We start from the raw sequence: 20,085 nt of genomic DNA, 5'->3' as shown, positions 1-20,085 counted from the left end.
CTCATGTGTTTGTCATAATGTATTGTATCTGTGCTTGTATTGTGTCACTTGTGTGGACTGTGCTACTGCCTCTTGGCCAGGTCATCATTGTAAATGAGAATTGGTTCTCAATTGATTTTACCTGGTTAAATAAAGGTCAAATAAAAATAAAAAGTATCAATCGCTTATCAACTCAAATCTCGCGAGAGTTGGATGTAGCTCCGCCCCTCCCTGTGTCGTCATCGGTCGCTGGTTGTACTCTGAGCATGTGTGTGTAGCTGGTAGCGCTCAGCCGTTAGCATCTAGAGATCCAGAGACATTTAGAGATGGCCGCAGACAAACTGAACGACGCTAAACTCTCCTCCACGGGAGCAAATAAAGAAAACGGAGGACTCGGACTGGAAAGTATCCTTCAACAGCAGCAGACGCGTAGCGGCCGGTTCGTCCTTTGGTCCAACGGTTCTGTGTCAGAAGCTAACGGCTAGCTGAGCTAACTGTTAGCTTCTGAGCTAGCTCTCTGTAGAGGATAACGTCGGTTAGCCTCAGCTCTATTTAGGCTACGTGTCACACTGAAGCAGGCTGTCAGTCAGTGGCAGGCTCGAAAAGCAGATTTATGTGGCTTGTCACACACTTTTTGTTCAAGAATAAGGATGTTAAAACAACAGTTAGTATGTGCTGCTATAGATATATATGTGTAACTGTGGTAACCTCTCAGTTTCAGTAGCAGCTGTGTTCAATATCACATTCAGACTGTTCTGGGTCTGTACGTCCAGTGCTGACATGGCTGTCATATTCATGCTTCAATATGAATTCCCCTGGAAGAAAAAGCAGATTTATGTGGCTTGTCACAAACTTTTTGTTCAAGAATAAGGATGTTAAAACAACTGAGAATGTCAGATAGTATGTGCTGCTATAGATATATATGTTTAACTGGTAACCTCTCAGTTTCAGTAGCAGCTGTGTTGTTTCTGCAAAATATCACAGCACAGACTCAAGATTCAAGATGTTTATTGTTATACAGGTACAAACGTGTGAAATACTTTTTGCTGGGAAGCTCCATTAAAATAATAAGTTATATTACATTTACATTACAATTATAAAAGGAAATACTTTTTAAAGGGCATATTAAGAACATATACAGTATAAGATATATTTTTGTGTGAGAAGGTGTATGAATTATCTATTTTCTAGGTCTGTACGTCCAGTGCTAACATGTCTGTCATATTCATACTTCAATATTAAGAACATACGTTTCCCTGGAAGAAAAAGCAGATTTATTTGGCTTGTCACAAACTTATTGTTCAAGATAAGGACGTTAAATCAACTAAGAATGTCATTTAGTATGTGCTGCTTTAGATATATATGTTTAACTGTTGTAACCTCTCAGTTTCAGTAGCAGCTGTGTTGCTGTTTCTGCAAAATAGTACAAAATACTTCTCTAGGTCTGTACGTCTAGTGCTAACATGGTTATAACATCCATACTTCAATATGAATGACATAAGTTCCCCTAGAAGTACCATGTGTGTGATGATATAGATATATGTTTAACTGTTGTAGCCTCTCAGTTTCAGTAGCAGCTGTGTTACTGCAAAATATCACAGCACAGACTTTTCTGGGTCTGTACGTCCACTGCTAACATGGCTGTCATATTCATACTTCAATATGCATGACTCAAATGTTCCCCTTGGAAGTACCGTGTGTGTGTGTGTGTGTGATGATATAGATGAGGTTGTCCCTTAACACCAATTTCCCAGTTTTACAAATAATCAAGGAGTCCCAGCAGCAGCATGGCCTCAGACACGGAGACTACCAGAGATACAGGTGAGCTGTGCAGGTCATACATGACCTATAACACCTGCACTACCTGGACCATAGCTGCAGAGATTTGTGTTTGGTAAACTGTTGTATGGCTGTTCACATAGAGGTGCACAGTTTTGACGTGATCACAAGCCATTCATAGGGCATATCTGTGAACTTTATGTGTACTTAAATTTTACATTTCACATTATTTTTTATCCAGATTACTGTGATATAACACAGTATTTATTACCAAATTAGTTTTCTACATTGAGAAGAAGCTGTTTGCATGAAAACCTCTCCTGCCATATGGCCCACATGCGACTGTGCTGGTGTACAAATGTATCTTAATACTTTATTAACCACACTTGTGCAATATAATGCAATCAAATACAACAGCAAAGTGGCCACGCATTGTATTTTACACACATCATTGTCACTACTTTTAACTCTAAGTGGCTAAAATAATAAATCTTCCTTTAGTCAATTTAGAATAATAGTTTTTCAAAGAAAACCCTGGAATTGTATTGGTGAAAATTTACTGTGTGGTTGTCATGTATATTGTGAGAAACCAGGGTTTGAAATGTACATGTAAACGTTATGAATTTACTGTAATGTAACCATCTTTGTGTAACTGTGTGCAGGGGTTACTGCTCCCGCAGACTACGACGCCTGCGCAAGACTCTTGGCTTCAGGATGGGCAACCGACACAAGTTCATTGGGAAGAAAATAACGGTCGAAATGCTCTCTGACAGCAGGTGAGGAATGGAAAGTCTGAGTCGGACATTCATGTGCAGTTAACCGGCTGATGTTACGGAGAGCCTCATATACAGTAAATAACGGTTTGATACACAAACCCTGTGTTTGAAGCAGGATAATAAACGCACATTACTGAGGAGTTTGGACCGTTCGTACATAAATGTTGTGCCGTGTTGTTATCTACAAAAGACATAAAGGTCTGCAACTGGTTTGGTACACCTCGCTGCTAAACTACAGAATTTAAACCAGCCCTTGTAATGAATATATCTGCAGAAGATAAATTGGTGATTGTCGACCTTGGATTGGAATTCAGTTACTGAATGTCAACTATAAATGGTGAAAATATGCTACCAAGCAACTGATGCAATGACCTTCCCCTCTTCAGGTATCTGTTACTGGTTTTGATGGAGGCAGAGCGCGCATGGAGTTACGCCATGCAGCTGAAGCAGGAGGCCAACACAGAACCACGTAAGCGCTTCCACCTGCTGGCACGACTACGTAAGGCTGCCAAGCACAGCGAGAAGCTGGAGAAGCTCTGTGAGAGCCCCCGCGTCGACGCCAAGACCAAACTTGAGGCGCAGGTACACAATACCTTCAACCTGCTTTTACAGACGTGTATAGAATAAGAGGTATACATGTGCAATGAGATTGTAGCCTCAAAGGTCCAAAAGTGTTCTCAACCTTTGTCACATCACTCTTTGACTTTATACCATTTTTTAATGGTCGCTTGTTACTATGTATGAAACAAAATTAATAACATTGTTGACGTATCCATCCATCCATTATCTTCCGCTTATCTGGGGCCGGGTTGCAGGGGCAGCAGGCTTAGCTGGGTATTCCAGATGTCCCTCTCCCCAGCAATGTTTTCCAGCTCTTCCTGGGGGACCCCGAGGTGTTCTCAGCCCAGAAGAGATATCAAATGTGCAGGGTCTACCCCGGGTTCTCTTACCAGTTGGCCGTTTCTAGAAAACCTCCAAAGGGAGGCGTCCAGGAGGCATCTTGATCAGATGCTCGAACCAACTCAGCTGGCATCTTTCGACGCAAAGGAGCAGCGACTCTATTCCGAGCTCCCTCCGGATGTCTGAGCTCCTCACCCTATCTCTAAGGCTGAGCCCAGCCACCCTACAAAGGATACTCATTTTGGCCGCTTGTTTCCGCGATCTCATTCTTTCGGTCACTACCCAAAACTCATGACCATAGGTGAGGGTTAGAACGTAGATGGTCTGGTAAACGGAGAGCTTTGCCTTCCGACTCAGCTCCCTCTTCATCACAACGGCCCGGTACAACGCCCGCATAACTGCCAACGCATCGAAACGCCTGTCCATCTCCCGCTCCATTTTACCCTCACTTGTGAACAAGACCCCAAGATACTTAAAGAACTTATTATTTAAAGCTGTGTTACAGGGAGCAAAATCTATTATTCACTAATAATCCTGTATTTTATTTCAGGCGTACACTGCATACCTGACTGGTATGGTGGAGTTTGAACTGCAGGAGTGGAAGCTCGCCATGGAGGCCTTCAACAAGTGCAAGTGAGTTTAAACATCACTACAGTTTCTTAATACATCGGTAGAATAAGTGTCAGTTTGTCGTGTATGATTTTTTTTTTTTTCTTCTTTGGAAAATTGTAAACAACCACATTTGTGTCTCGTCAGGACCATCTATGAGAAGCTGGCCAGTGCTTTCACTGAGGAGCTGGCAGTCCTGTACCGCCAGCGTGTGGACGAGATATCACCCAACATCCGCTACTGTGCTTACAACATTGGTGAGTAACACTATCTTAGACTCTTTAGGCATCGTGAGACATTGTTCACTAACTGGACATGTCCCGAAGCTCATATCACCCACCCTCTCCCTCCAACACACATACACACACACAGTTTAACTTGATTTTTTTTTTTTCTGTCTGATTGCAGGTGACCAGAACGCCATCAATGACTTGATGCAGATGAGACTGACTGGTGGAGGAGGAGGCATGATGGCTGAGAAACTAGAGGTGAACATACAGGAGTTGGGCATTAGTTTATATGCTTGTATCATCACTCATCTTTCATATATTTTTGATGCCTAATATCATATCAGGGGAGGAACACACACATGCTCCTCAACTTAGGTCTTATTAAAAATGTAAACTGAGCAAATTTGTGTGCATCAAAGACCTCTTGGCTCGTGTGGATCTGAAAATCTATGTTTTATGAAAACCGTTTCATGTGTTTCTTATTTCTCCTCAGGCCCTGATCACTCAGGCAAGAACCAAGCAGGCAGCCACCATGAGTGAGGTGGAGTGGCGAGGGCGGACGGTGCCCGTCAAGATAGACAAGGCCCGCATCTTCCTGTTGGGTCTGGCAGACAATGAGGCCGCCATCGCTCAGGTCAGTATATTTAGTTCCTGCTTTGTAGGGGCTAAGAACAAACTGTTTGTTGGGGGCAAAAACAAACTGTGCTGCGCTCAATGTGAAGCCCTTATTGTTATCATTACGTCAGCTCTTAAAAATACATGCTGAGGTGTCCCTGTGGTCTAAAGCCCAAATGATACGAGGGTCCGCATGATGTAAATTTCTGCCCACATGCTGCCCAAAATGTATGACTGCGTAGACCATACACGAGCAATGATTGACAGCTGCCTAGAGACTGGTCGGCTCTGATTGGTTGTTTAGGTTCGGGCGTGGTGAAAACTTGCAAATGCCATTAGGAGGACACAGAGGAACGATTTTTCCAAAAATCTGTCTCATGCACTACTGTCAGGATATAGTGACAGTTTGATGAAAATAACTTTTTATCATATTTACGCAAAGTTACCGACTGTAGCTTTAAGATTTGATAAGCAGAATCGTTACACTCCAAATGATACCCAACCCTACTTGTGCGAGCCTATGTCCATAACTACTCTTCCAGTGTATATACCTTTCTAATGTTAAGGTGTCTTGGCTTCAGATGAAACGTCTCAAAATGGACATGTAGCCTTAGTTTGAGCAGAACACCTCTTCCTCACAGTCCATGCAGTTCCTTAAACTTTCAGTAGGTGGCCCTCTCCTCTTTCCAGTTTCACACGTCCCCTCGCTGCCACCGCAGCTCATTCCTCCTGCTCTCTGATGCCAGAAGGCTCAGCACTCCCTTCGGACATACCTGTCACACCCAGAGCCACTCAGGTCTCTGGCATGCAGCGTCTCTCATTGCTCGACTACATTCTGTGCATTTCAGCCCACACATGAATACAGGGCTACACCCAGCAGGTCTCTGTGGACAGATTAGTATTATCCTCTCTAAACACCTTTCAGTTTCAGATGGGCCCTTTTGGGACTCAACTGTAGCGTTACAGTCTATTGTTAAGATAATAGTGACTGTAACTGAATGAATATGTAACTGAATAACCTGCAGCTAACGATTATTTTCATTGAAGATGAATCTGTTGATTATTTTCTCGATTAATCGATTAGTTGTTTGGTCTATAAAATGTCCGAAAGTGGTGAAAAATGTTGACCAGCCCAAGATGACGTCCTCAAATGTCTTGTTTTTTCCACAACTCAACTCAAAGATATTCAGTTAACTGTCATAGAGGAGTAAAGAAACCAGAAAATATTCACATTTAAGAAACGAATCAGAATTGACTTAAAAAAAAAAAAAAAAAATGACTCAAACCGATTTAATCAATTATCAAAATAGTTGCTGATTAATTTAATAGTTGCCAATTTATACATAAATTGTTGCAGCTGTACTTTGAAGCTAAATTATTGTTTGGTTTTTTCTTGATATTTTATGACCTACATCATAAAATAACATCCTCAGATATTATCTTTGTGAGTGAATGTTGTAAACTAGCCAGCTTAGGTGCCATTTTCCCAAATTGCTCAAGAGTATCATCACACCAACACCTTAAGTTTCCCTTGTGTTACCCCTGATCCCCAGCTCGTGGCCTCTGGGGACAGGAAACGCCGTATTGGGCCGTACATCAGTCCGAGGGGAAGAGCTCCGCTGACTCCTCCCTACTCTAATCGGTTTATCCGTCCAGCCCTCCTCCTGAACAAGAGAGGATGCTCGACAGGTTGAGCAGGTCGTGCTAGGCGTTGCCAGGGTGTTGGCACGAGTGTGTAACACTAAATAACATCGAGCCTTCTGGGTGGATGAGAGCAGCTGTGTGACCAGACTATTATCACTACGAGGAATTTTCCTCGTAACATTCTTCCACTGTGTTGCCTCCTAAGGTTTTCGCCCCTTTTTGAAGGCGAATATGTGACAGCAACATCCACAAAAGTTATACTGTATCAACATTTCTTTTGTCATTAATCGCTCACATCTTCCCATTTAGTCCAACATGGCCTCTTTCTTTAAGTACGAACAAATATCCTGTAGACATCCGTGACAGTCGTAGAGTAACACAGGCCTTTTGTTCGGGTGTGTCGATGAAAGAAAGCTAAGGTGAAGAACAATCATGTCATTCACAAATATTTGAACCCTGAAACTCCAGAGCGTGATGGTTGCTGATGAGTTGTGTGCAGGAATGCACCGGCAGCCTGCCGGGCCACATACCTGTGCCTCTCCCCCAGTTAGCCACAGTCACAGTTGCTCTTTGTGTCAATCACCACTACGACTTGAGGATGAAATATTTTGCATGATTGACTCTTATGAGTGCAAGCGTAGCTTTAATCAGGTGGAAAGTGTGTCAGAGTTCAGATATTGAGACTAATGTGTGTCTATCTTTTTTTTTTTTAAGAGTTTTTACATTTATTCTTTTTCATTTTTAAGATATTTTGGGTGTAACCACTCAGACCAGGAGATAACATTTGATTCTGTAAATGTCTACAGGCTACAGTTCAGTTTTGCGGTCTAGAAAGTGTAAAATGTTTCTTCCTCATATTTACAAAGAGTCTTCCCCTCCCAAATTCCTCTCTATATGAAACCCGTGGACATAGTTTCATGATTTGTTTTTCCTCCTTAAATCTTTCTACACCTTTTGTCATAACTGTAACATTGCACCACAAGGCACTAATTGCAACATGCATGTTATCATTCTGATCTGGTGGATCAGTATCAGTGCTGATACAGACCTGCCAAATGTGACCGATCCACATTTTAATACAGTTTTCTGGTTCGCTGTAGTGAGTTAATGCTAATGATTAACCTACTAGCACTATTGATAGTATTAGTATTGACTATTGATAGTACTAGTACCACCATTTCCTGCATCAGCTTCATAGTAAATACATTTTAATTAGGGCTGTCAATAAATAAAACATAATCGCAAAATAATCACACCTTTTTTATCTGTTCAAAATGCACCGTAAAGGGAAATTTGTCAAGTATTTAATGCTCTTATCCACATGGGAGTGGACAAATATGCGTGCTTTATGCAAACATAGGTATATATTTATTATTGGAAATCAATTACCAATGGATTCCTTAGGTTTTTTTGTAGCTTCATATGATACCAATAACTTTACTCTAGCTTTAAAACTGAGCCCGTTACAACCTCCGAAAGGTCGATTGCGTAAAAGAAATTATTCGCGTTAAAACAAATTTGCGTTAATGCGTTATCCCGTTAACTTTGACAACCCTACTTTTAATGTGAAGCCAATATTATTATTTTACTATGAAACTGGAAACGTTTGTGTCAAATATCCACTATGTTCCACTATAAATCTTAATTATTATACCCCCGCGACAACATAGTCGGGGGTATATAGTGCTCCGCGTGTCCGTCCTTCCGTCCGTTTACGTGTCACACGTTCGTTTCCGGAGCAGAACTTGAAAACTATTTAACTTAGGAACTTCAAATTTGGTATGATGGTTGACAGTGTGGTCTAGTTGTGCTTTTTGGGGGTTAGAAGTCCAGGGTGCCCAAAAATTTTGAAAATTTTCCAAAAGGGCAAAACCTTTGAACCTACTTTAGTAGGGGTCAAGCAGTGAGCGGGGGTATGTGAGCCATGCTCATTTTTGCCTTGTTGTTTCTGTTGTGCAGACGGCCAACGAGGAGACCAAAGAGCATCTGTATGAGACGCTGCTGGCCGAGTGCAGAGACACCATCCAGGCTGTGAAAGAGGAACTCAAGAGTGAGGCGGTAAGATAACACGGGTTTAAAAAGTTCACATATTTTGGTGAAGGAGAGGGATGAGTTTGTTGGTGATTTTTTGCTAACAGGTCAGAGTTGTCTGTTTGATTTATAGCTTACAAACAAAAGTTAAGACGTGTCGTTAAAACAAGAAGGTGTAAAAGCTTTTTCTTTTAATTATTGCTTGTCTTGTCTTGTAGAAGCAGCGAGAGAGGAGCACTGATGGTGACAGCAGCAAGGTGTCCAACCTGCAGTTCCTGCACAGGTAAAAGAAACACGTGTTGAAATATATAAACATCAGTTAAGAAGACACTTACTTGTGCTTGTAAATGCCAGGATCAGACTTCACATATTTTTGAGGTGGTTGCTGTGTCCGATTATGCAATCACATTCTGTGTCTGTAATTATTTCTATTGTCTATCTGCCAATTCTTTTCTCCATTCATTGTTTTGTCTGTAAAATATCAGAAAATGGTACCCATTGGAATTTCCCAGAGCCTAATGTGGCCCCTTCAGATTACTTATTTTGTTTGATCAACAGTCAAAAACCCAAAGATATTCAGTTTATATATTGCGAAGACAAGCACAATAACATATCCAGGTCTAAGCATAAATAAGTCTTTCCACCCTCTGACATTTCTCTCATTTATCTCCTTTATAAGTGAATAATAAATGTGCTGTGGGTCTTCTTTCCCAGCTACCTGACCTACATCAAGCTGTGTACGTTGGTGAAGAGGAACGAGAGCATGGCTCACACTCTGCAGGCTAAACTGAAGGAACCCGAAGTCGACGAGAGCAAGAGAGGGCCCCGTCCACAGGATCTCATCCGCCTCTACGACATCATCCTGCAGGTAAATGTTAAATATATTGTGATCGTTGTAATCATAAGGCCCTGTATGTATGGAGAAATAGTTTAAAAAATAAAATAAATGAGTCAAGACAAAGGTGCCTTTTTTACATGAATTGTCCATAATAGCAGCATGTATTTCAGTTAGTATAGTTAGTTAGATATTGTTTCTCAGTTGCTCACAGTAGCTGTGTGGGTGTGATGAGCTGTTTGATCTGTGTTATCAACAGTGAAGGGATGTGTACATGGCCTTGTTTGACAGTTTCTGTCATTTCCTTGTCGCAATGTAAAAGCTGTTTTTCACCAGTGCGATGCGAAAATGTGGTGCGTGCGAATTATCAGTGTTGCCGTGTTCCATTTTCGTCAATGAGGCCGAAATGAGTTTCCTGAGGGTGCCCGTGTCTACTTCACACAACAAAAACTTAGACAGGGAATGTCTAAGGGGCTAACGTTAAATACACAATACACAAACTAATCGGACCCCAAATGTGATGCTAACACTAGCTGTCGTCCCTTCACCAGCATATAACGTCAGCAAGTGCATATCAGCTACATTACCATCTTCATTGTATCCCAGCAGCTGGGCGATCTCAAGCCATATATTGTCCTTTATTTGGTTGTTGAGGTCGTAGTGTTTGTCGTACATTATTGGGTGTTGAGAAGGTGATGGTATGTTTTTATTCCGAAACACCAGTAGTCCGAAAAATGTCCCATTGAACCAAAAAATGCCAATTTGTCCGCAAGTCTGTTGCCCTGAAAACAAACCTGTTCCAAGGCCCTGAAATGACATTCTCTCCGTACAACAAACTGGCTAATTGTGTTGAATGGATGTGATCAGTTGGAACAAAGAATTTCATTGGTCAAACATATTTACGCATGGGGAAATCCGCTGAAATCGAGGTCTGTCCGAAGTTTCCCCCGCACAAATGTTCCACAAGAGTGTGCAAACATTCATGAGAAACCACAAAATCATTTTTTATACATTTTCATGCAAACTTTTCGGACGTAAATCTGTGCTTGGTGTGAAACGGCTTTATCTCCCCTTCTGTTTCTCCTCGTAACCTTCCTCTGTCCGTCCGTCTCTCCAGAGTCTGGCTGAGCTCTCCACCCTGCAGGGCCTCGAGGATGACCACACCTTCCAGAAGGAGGTGTCCCTCAAGACACTGGTCTACAAGGCCTACAGGTCAGACATTTTTTGGGCTTACTACCTCCTAATCAAAAAATACAACTAAGATTCAAATATTAAAGTGTCGTCTGGATATTTTTTCCAATTTTTAAGTATTTGTGAGACAGTTAATGTTCATTGCTGCCATATATTGGCATGACATCCATGAGCCCACATTGTATTACTCTTGCAGTTGCTGTCCTCTTGTAGTCATGTCTTTTGTTTTCATTTTTTATACATAAATACGTACACTCATGTGTTCCCTCTGAACCGCTCACAGGTGTTTCTTCATAGCCCAGTCTTATGTGCTGGTGAAGAAGTGGAGTGAGGCGCTGGTGCTGTATGAGAGGGTGCTGAAATACGCCATGGAGGTCCAGTCTAAGGCCAAGGGCCTCAACAACAGCCTCAAGGTTGGTCATAAAACTATTTAATTGCATGATTGTCCATGATTAATTGCAAAATAATGGCAAATATGCTGCTTTATGCAAACGTATGTATATATTTATTATTTGAAAATCAATTAACAACACAAAACAATGACAAATATTGTCCAGAAACCATCACAGGTACTGCATTCAGCATAAAAAATATGCTCAAATCATAACATGGCAAACTGCAGCCCAACAGACAACAACAGCTGTCAGTGTGTCAGTGTGCTGACTTGACTATGACTTGCCGCAAAACTGCATGTGATTATCATAAAGTGGGCATGTCTGTAAAGGGGAGACTCGTGGGTACCCATAGAACCCATTTTCATCCACATATCTTGAGGTCAGAATTCAAGGCAACCCTTTGAAAATGGCCATGACAGTTTTCCTCGCTAAATTTTGCGCAAGTTTGGAGCGTTATTTAACCTCCTTCACCACAAGCTAGTATGACATGGGTTAACGCGTTATCGGGTTAACTGTGACAGCTCTAATAAAAAGAAAACAAGCAATCTCTCAGTACCACACAGTTTAATTTACAAAAAGGTCGCCTTACACATGTGTTGACATAAACACAGCAAAATAAAAAGGAAACAAACCCCACAGAGATTTTCAGATGGATTTTGTAGTCAAAAAAGTCACATTGACAGTTTACCAACATCTGTACTCTACTAGAAACATCACTGTGTTTGTTTCTGCAGGATCTTCCTGATGTTCAGGAGCTCATTGCTGAGGTCAGCGCTGAAAAATACTCTCTTCAAGCTGCTGCTATTTTAGGTGAGAACACCTACAGTTTTGTTTTGACAGTTTTCTACCCAACTCATTAATTTTTTTACAATATGAGAACCCGTTTAGTCCCATTCTTCTCTGTTCTGCTTCGTTCTGTGCACAACCCTTGGGAAATGTTTGTGTTTCAGACACTGATGAGACGGCTGAAGTTCCCTCTCAGCAGCAGGTCAAAGACAACACGGTAAGAGAGCATATGGTTAATGTTGTCCTTCATCATGGAAGCGGCAGGTTTTTTAAAAAGAGAAATGAAGAACAGATTTATCAGACAAAAGGATGACAGCGATTAAAAAAAAATAAGTTGAGTCTCTGAGTTGTTGGTATAAACTTTATTATATATTGCTCTCTTTTTCACTTCTTCCTCCTTCATGCAGCCCCTCTGCAACCGCCTGGAGACCTTCCGCCTCGACCCGGCCCTCGTAGGAAAGCAGCCCAATCTGGTCCAGTTCCCTCCCGACTTCCAGCCGATCCCCTGCAAGCCGCTGTTCTTTGACCTTGCTCTCAACCACGTGGCCTTCCCACCCCTGGACGACAAGGTGGAGCAGAAGGGCAAGGGCGGCCTCACCGGCTACATCAAGGGCATCTTTGGCTTCGGCAGCTAAATCAATCCTCCGGGCTTCGGTCCCCACAGGAGAGCCACGAGGTCCTGAGTTCACCGCAAACAACCAGACTTGGGTCAGATGTTAATTAGAATAATTTAAATTGCTTTTATGTTAGATTTTTTTTTTAGTGCCTAAGTGCAAGATGGGTGGAGTTTGAGGAACGCAGAGTGTAATCTACCAAGAAAGATTATAGAAAAGTAATCGAATCAATTTCAAGTAGCAATATGACCCAAGTTCACCTGCCACCTTTAGTAATAACATCTGGCTGCACGGGCTCCGAGCATCCCTCCTTAATTTGAGCCATGGAGGTGTCTGTGGCTTTCAGGTTTTACAGGTTACCATGCCGTGGTCTATAAGTACAGCCAAGTTGTCTATTTCACAATGCTGTCAGAGTAAACTAGCCACTTAGGCATCATTAGTAGTTGTTTTTTTTCAGTGTAACGTAAGCGCCTTTATATGTAATTTTTTTTTCTTTATGTAAGAGATGTTTTCAGCATCGTTTCTTAATCATAAAATCTACAAAGTGCAGTTATGGCAGCTACTTTGACGTAAAAAAACGAAGTAGTACTCATCACATACCATGAATATCCGGTGACATGTAGTTCAACACACTGAAGTTGTTTTATCAATCAGCTTCTTCCGCTGCGTCCCATTTCCTTCCCTCCACCTTTGCTCTGGTCTCTCTCTCTCTCTGTGCATTAAGACGCTAATTTGTTACTCAAACCTTCACCTCGTATACTAACAAGTCAGTCTGGAAGAATTTGGATAAAGCTTTTTTAGTTTTAGGTGCATCAACAGGATGATGAAAGACAAAGCCATGAATCAAAAGTGTGAAATGTTACTTTAAAAAAAAAAAAAAGTGCTGGATTGTTCAGTGTTTTTAATTTATCAACTGGGTCATACTGTATATGTTGTCCTGTATGACGTGTGTTGTTAGAGAAGGGTCCAACTGCTTCAGCGCAAGCCGCAATTTTTAACACCCCTCGGTGTCTCATGTTTTCAAGGCACAAGCTTTCTACTAAAGGGCGTGCTGGGTGATGACTGTATGGTACCAGTTCAGCCCTTCAGACTGTAATTCATTCATATTATGTTTTTTTATTTTGATATTTGCATTTCAGTAAAATCAATATCGTAGGACAGCAGTCGACATAAAGAACTGGAGGGAGTTGTTAGCAGCCTTTCATTCATCACACCACCACGCCTATTTGTCCATCATGAGTAGGACTAAAAATGTTTTCATCACGAGTGACATGTCTATGGATATACTGTAACTATAAAGACCTTTCATCTCCTCTGATCCTTAAGGGACCTGGTTAGCCTGTGATACTTGGTTAAACACTAGCTGGAGGATCACTTTGCTTTCTAATTTTTATCAATGTCTTTGGTTTTAATTTTTTGTTTCCCCCTTCAGTGTTTTATGTTAAAGAATTAAAGATGGACGTGCCGGAGTAGTTCCAGCACTTTACCTCGATTGGCCTGGAAAAAAAAAACTGTTGAGTCACGATAAGTAATTGTCGGAAACATTAAGTGGAAATGAGCTGATGAGAATGTATGATTTGATTTAATATCCAGGCCTATGATTAAATATATTTACACCAAACGCGGATTTCTTCGTTCTCTTCTTCTACGGAGAATTCAGCGACATTAATTGAAGTTCTTTTGATTCAGAGAAGGCTTTTTACTGTGGCAATTTTGTTATAGAGTTACAATACAATCAAACCTCGCATGTTTAACAAAGCAAGAGGTGAAATACCTGAAGGAATTTAAGAGGTGTGTGACTCGTCTTGTACCTCTCGTCTTGGGTGTGTTAGTAGGAGTGCGTAGGATGCCTTTGCAGGGTGTGGATGTGTTTAGGTTTACTTTGTGTAAATGCATTTTGTTACTCAAACACAACTATGCAAACTATTCCCACCCCCTACATTTTAACATCCAAGTCACATGTATATTTAATTGAATTAATTAACCGCCCCACACACACACTTGGCATATCTACCTGATGTTTTATTGCTGCTGTCTGTTCCTATACACACACACACACACACACACATATACCTTTGTCACAAACACACAGAAATGTGCTCTGCCTGGATGGACTGAAGATATTTGACGATGCGGAGATAAACGCTTATCTGCAGGAAGAAAACCAGAGATGAGACACGGTATCACTATCAGTCTTCTCTGTGTTTTTACATTTCTAATAATCAGATTATTCACCACCTTTATTTTGCTGTTTTGAGATGAAAAAGATGAGAGACATAGAAGTTAACACGAGTAAATATTTCCATTTGTTGGCACGCACATATCTTTGTTATGCTGACTGTACAGTACTGTACTTGTTCAGGTGAAGTGAAGGGAAGAAGTTCAAGGTACAGTACAAGCATGAAAGCTTTGTAAGATTGACTCTGTAAACCAGACAACCATGCTGTGTTTAGTTTAGTGAAAGAGACTAACACACCCTCACCTTTGTCATTTCCTCTCAGTTCAATTCAGTTCAAGGATTTAAGTTCCCATTCCTATCACCACACATTTATTGAAGTTAAATTGCATTGTTGGCCTGAGAAAGCCCATTTAGGTGTTTTTTTAATCACAGGTAGCTTTGAGCTGCGGTGACATCACTGAGCTTTAACACCCTGAAGGACCAGCGTGCAGCCTTTCATCTAGATTTACAGCCGTTCTTGGTTGTCACTTGTCATGTACTGCTGTGTAATGTTTTCTCTTTCGCTCAATATTGGAAGAATTTATTACTTCTGTTCATCATTTTAGCCATGCTCGCAGCGTGGCAATGACAGCTATTGGATGGATCCTCATGAAATCTTGTACAGACATTCATCGTCCTGAGAGGATGAATCCTACACTAATGACTTTTCTTCATTGAAGCTGACATTTTAGTGTTTCTGGTAAAATGTCTCGACAAATATCGTATGGATTATGAATGTGGTTCAGACATTTAAAGATAAATTGTAAACCCTCGTTTGATTCCTTGACTTTTCCTCTAGCGCCAACATCAAGTCGCACCTAAACTAAGATAGTGAACATGGTAAACTCTAATATATCTGCTAAAGATAAGATAGAACTTTATTAATCCCAAAGGAAATTCTTGTGCCAGAGATTGTTCAAAATTTCAACAAAATTACAACAAGTTCAAGTGTATGATACAAGTGTATAAAATAAAAAGTACTATTTCTAGCACCAGTGCCTAAAAGTAAGATACATTTAGTAAAATGAGTAAATATAAGTAAAATAAAAAAGGTAAAGTAAGCTAAAAAAACAAACTGCACTTGTTGGACATTAATATTGCACACAATGAACAGTGATATTGCACATGAGAATGGAAAAAGTAGTATTGCACATGATATTGATATTATTGTTGTCAGTGTCCGGTGTTTTCAGCTGTCCAATAATAAACATCAACATGTTAATATTGTTATTGTTGGCATGTTAAATTAAGCTGCTCTTGAGCTTTCAATTAGAATCAGCAGATGGGGTTGACAGGTAATAAAGATTTTCAAATTTCCATTTTTCTGTGCACCTTTTGTCCAAGTTCACTTAAAATGTAAGATTTAAGGTTTATTTTTGACTTTGGAAACAGCAGCTGATGAAAACAATCTAATCCACAAGGTCCATTTAGTAGTTGTTCTGGAGCTCTCAATCATATCAAGATTTATTTAAAATAAAATAAATAATAAAAATTTGATCTATAAATCACTTTAAAAAGCTATACAAAAAATATATTTTTGGGAGGTATATGGTTGAGGAAGAGTTGTTATAAGGGTTGTGTTATATATACTTTTTAACTCCGGATGGATTTGTGGGTTGTAAATAAACTTGGGATGCTGTTCATATATTTAATTTGGGATGTAAATAAATCTGGGATAGTTTATATATTATATTATCATTCTACCATTCTATGATATATGAGTTATTAGAAGAGAAGTGAGAAAGGGGTAGGGAAATATAAGTTTTACTTCTGCCTACTCCTTTTCGGACACTATTACTCTTGTTTTGTTTGTTATTATTTTGTATCTGTTTTTATTTATTTTTATGTTCGAAAATAAAGTCATTCATTCATCATTTAAGCCTATATGGATAAGAGGTCCTTAAAGGGCTCAGAAAAAAAGGCCAATTCCACGATGACTCCATCTGCTGAGGAAGATCATATGTTTTGATCAAAAGCTCCAGAACAGCTAGGGTGAATTAAGGGTGATTGGGACATCAGGTTGAATGGGACAGTATTACTATACAGGGTTTATTTTCTCGTCTGATGAGTGAAAATAAAAACCTTTTTTTGTTGAGCCCTATGAGCTATGAAACCACATAATCAACATTGCATGACCTCATTGGAGTGACGTCACGCAGGTGGGCGGGGCAAGCATCAAACAGGAAGTTGACCCTGAAAAGCATGAGGTGAGGAAGATGACACAAGACCTTTAGATGGTTTTCATCATAAGGTCATCTTAAAATTGTCATAGCTAATACATGGCACAAACTTTTGATGGAAACATGAATATGATGTGCTACTGCAAAAAAAACATTTTTTTAATATTCTGTTAATATATTTGGATTTAGGATGTTTTTATTTGGTCAGTTTGGGTGAATGGGACAGCATGGATTTTTGGTGTGCTAAAAGTGCTATCTTTAAAGTAAAATAATCAAGTAAAGTAAAGTAAAATAAAAAATAAGATAACATAAGTACAGCGATGAAGGAACGGTGAGCCAATGGTAGTGCAAATAGTGCAAGGGTACTGAATATAGTAGTGTTTATTATAGTGTATGATACAGTAGTGTAATGTAATAGTATAATAGTAGTATAGCTGTATAATATGATAATACAGAGAGAGAGATATAATGAGATAAGATAATATAATAATAATAATAATATAGGTGTAGTTTAGGCTAATACAACAATAATAATAATAGTAATACTAATGATGTTGCTATATATATATAGATAATATGGATGAAATACAGTTTCCAGCAGTCAAGTACCCAGGTGAATATGTAAACTACACAAACAATAACAAATACTAATACAAATAGTATTTGTTTAATATTGTTTTGGCATTATTAAACCAGGATCCATATACAGTCGCTTCTCCCAGGTCTTGCCCAAAATATTTTCTCCTTAAAAGGAAACATATATATTAGGCCTATAATAACAAGCTGCTTGTGTTGTATTTGGGAGCTGAATGTGGATCTCTGAGCAACAGAAAGAGTATCTGTTTTTCCAGACAGGTGGACGCACCCAGAGATAGAGACAGTGAGAGAGAATGACTGACTGGTCCGATGAAAAATGTGTGCTCTCTGTGCTGTTTTCCTCTCTGCTGCAGAGAGAGCTGTCCGGCTGCATTCCTCGCCATGATTTCCTTTTGTTGATATGCTGCAGTGAGACGCCCTGATCCTGAACGACTCGCTGTGTCTGTTGATGCTACACATGGGGCTTTGCAATGTGTCTTTTATCATTAACGTTGTTATTACATGTGCTTCTATGTGAAGGTATTACGTAATTAACTTCTTTTCTGGCCCACAGGCTGTCAGGCATTTCCACTGTTGACTGTACACACCGTGTGTCTGGTGTTTGCAGCATTGAGTTTATCTGTCAGGGTGAAGATGGGTTTGAACAGAGAAAGGAAATATAAAAAGACCACTCTTAAAATGTAAAGTTGTAAATAATAATAATAAAATAATACTAATAAAATGCCTGAACAATCCAATTAGACCCAAACTTAATTAGATGTCCAATTAAAACAAGAAAATAAGATAAAAAAGATAAAACAATATTCTGCTTTTATGCAGTTGAAAGAAGGAAGGCAAGTATGTTTACTGAATAAAAGATTAAAAACAAAAAATCCCCTCAAAAATCAGCTGTTTGTGCATGAAATATTATATGAATGAATCTGTTATTTTCAGAGATACAGTATGCTGACCTGCTTGGTGGAAGTAAAAACTGGTTTTCAAACCAGACCCCCCAGATCAACTCGCTTTGCCCGTGGGAAAACTTTTGCAAAATGACAGCAGGCCAGTTAATAAACAAATCAGAATAAAGGCAAAATGCCAAAAAAAATATTCCCAAAAAAAAAGAAAAACAAGCTCTATCAGTCTGATCACAGGAAAAGGTGTATGAATGACACGATAACGCGAAAAGCATTTAGCGTGCAATTGCTTTCTTGCTTTTGGCGTGTCATTTGAACACATACCTGTACTGACTGTGTAATGTGCAACAGTCAGCATTAGTGATGGAGAATAAAATGAATGTAAAGAATGCTTATGGTGGGCAGGCGGGAGGGGAGGTGGTCCAACAAACACAGGACTATGAAGGAAGAGACCCGTGTTTTGTAAGTTATGTTAGTGACGTTTGTGACGTGTTTTTCATGTGTTTTTTAGTGACATTTGTCACGTATTTTCCGTACTTATGTTACGTTCTTTCCGTGCGCATTTTACTTAGTTAACGTACTTATTTTAAGCCCAACCATGACGTTTTTCCTAAACCTAACTAAATGGTTTTGTTGCCTAAACTGAACTTCGGACGTTACCATAGTTTTGTTGCGGGCTCAGTTTCAAAGCTAGAGTGAAGATACTGGCATCATATGAAACTAAAAACCTAAGAAATGCATTGGTACCAACCATGTCATACTAGCTTGTCGCGAAGGAGGTTAAATAACGCTCCAAACTTGCACTACATTGTGGCGAGGAAAAACTGGCCTGGTGAATGAAGACATGTGAATGAAAATGGGTTCTAGGGTACCCACGAGTCTCCCCTTTACAGACATGCCCACTTTATGATAATCACATGCAGTTTTGGGGCAAGTCATAGTCAAGTCAGCACACTGACACACTGACAGCTGTTGTTGCCTGTTGGGCTTCAGTTTGCCATGTTGATGATAAAAAAATGTGTGATTCATTTTCAATTAATCGCGATTAATCATGGACAATCATGTGATTAATTGCGATTAAATATTTTGAATTGATTGACATGTACCTATTGTCTCTGATTCAAATTGAGGCATTTTATTCCTTAGTGACAGCGAGATGACAGGAAACAAGGAGAGAGAGATGGAGGATGACATTCAACAAAGTGGTTGTCAACCTTTTCGAGTCCCGAACCCCCGGAGTAATCAGGTTAGTGATCACGACCCCCCCCCCCCGTTTTGTTTGTTATCAGCTAGGCGTTGTCCAATGGCGCTGTAGATTTTTGATGCATTCTGTGACTTTTTCTCTTCCCCTGACCCGACGGAAATCCAAAATTCAGAAACTCATGTGCACACTCACAAACACTCAGTAAAATGTATTCTGAGGCAAATTTTATCACTGGTATAGGGGATATAATGTAAAATAAAATACATTTCCAAGTCAAAAATATGTTATTTTATTTTTAATAGATTATTTTGTTTTTCTCCATAACCATCTGGCGACCCCAGGAAATTATCTCACTTCCCCCAGAGTGAGAACCAGTGCATTAGACCACTGCGAGTACCCCAATAGTGCTAACGTTTGTCACTCATTAGCCAGATTTTGGAATCACTCTAACTTGATCTCTCTCAACTGTATTCAGTGTTCAGTTTGTGAATACCATTTGGTATAAATAAATAGTGTTCCTTGCGGGAATTCAGTGTCCCCCCTCAGCCCCATGTATTATGCATCCTACGGTAAATAAAGGGTCCCTGCTCCATGTGAGAGATCTGA

The 20,085-nt window shown here is 40.0% G+C and overlaps 1 protein-coding gene across 2 annotated transcripts; it reads left to right on the top strand.

Moving 5' to 3' along the window:
- Positions 1-201: 201 nt before the first annotated feature.
- Positions 202-14,005, top strand: srp68 (signal recognition particle 68). Of its 2 annotated transcripts, none has more exons than XM_074630587.1 (16): positions 202-384; positions 1,734-1,800; positions 2,421-2,534; positions 2,921-3,116; positions 3,985-4,067; positions 4,191-4,300; positions 4,452-4,531; positions 4,767-4,907; positions 8,492-8,590; positions 8,785-8,846; positions 9,278-9,431; positions 10,516-10,610; positions 10,873-11,002; positions 11,719-11,794; positions 11,935-11,987; positions 12,178-14,005. In XM_074630587.1, the coding sequence occupies exons 1-16, from the start codon at positions 306-308 to the stop codon at positions 12,403-12,405; spliced, it is 1,767 nt and encodes a 588-aa protein (XP_074486688.1). In that variant the 5' UTR covers positions 202-305; the 3' UTR covers positions 12,406-14,005. The 2 variants fall into 2 exon arrangements, with proteins under 2 accessions (XP_074486688.1, XP_074486687.1); XM_074630586.1 differs by having other exon boundaries at positions 8,782-8,846.
- Positions 14,006-20,085: the final 6,080 nt, after the last annotated feature.

Source organism: Sebastes fasciatus, chromosome 3, assembly GCF_043250625.1.
Source record: "Sebastes fasciatus isolate fSebFas1 chromosome 3, fSebFas1.pri, whole genome shotgun sequence".
NCBI lineage: Eukaryota > Metazoa > Chordata > Actinopteri > Perciformes > Sebastidae > Sebastes > Sebastes fasciatus.
The sequence above is the reverse complement of the archived record's forward strand: the minus strand, read 5'-3'. Positions and strand labels throughout refer to the sequence as shown.

Excerpts from the sequence above, each read along its gene's own strand:
- srp68 (XM_074630586.1), top strand. The coding sequence starts at position 306 with ATGGCCGCAGACAAACTGAACGACGCTAAACTCTCCTCCACGGGAGCA. Across the intron at positions 10,611-10,872 it reads CTGGTCTACAAGGCCTACAG|GTGTTTCTTCATAGCCCAGT; the intron begins GTCAGACATTTT and ends AACCGCTCACAG. Across the intron at positions 11,795-11,934 it reads TCAAGCTGCTGCTATTTTAG|ACACTGATGAGACGGCTGAA; the intron begins GTGAGAACACCT and ends TTTGTGTTTCAG.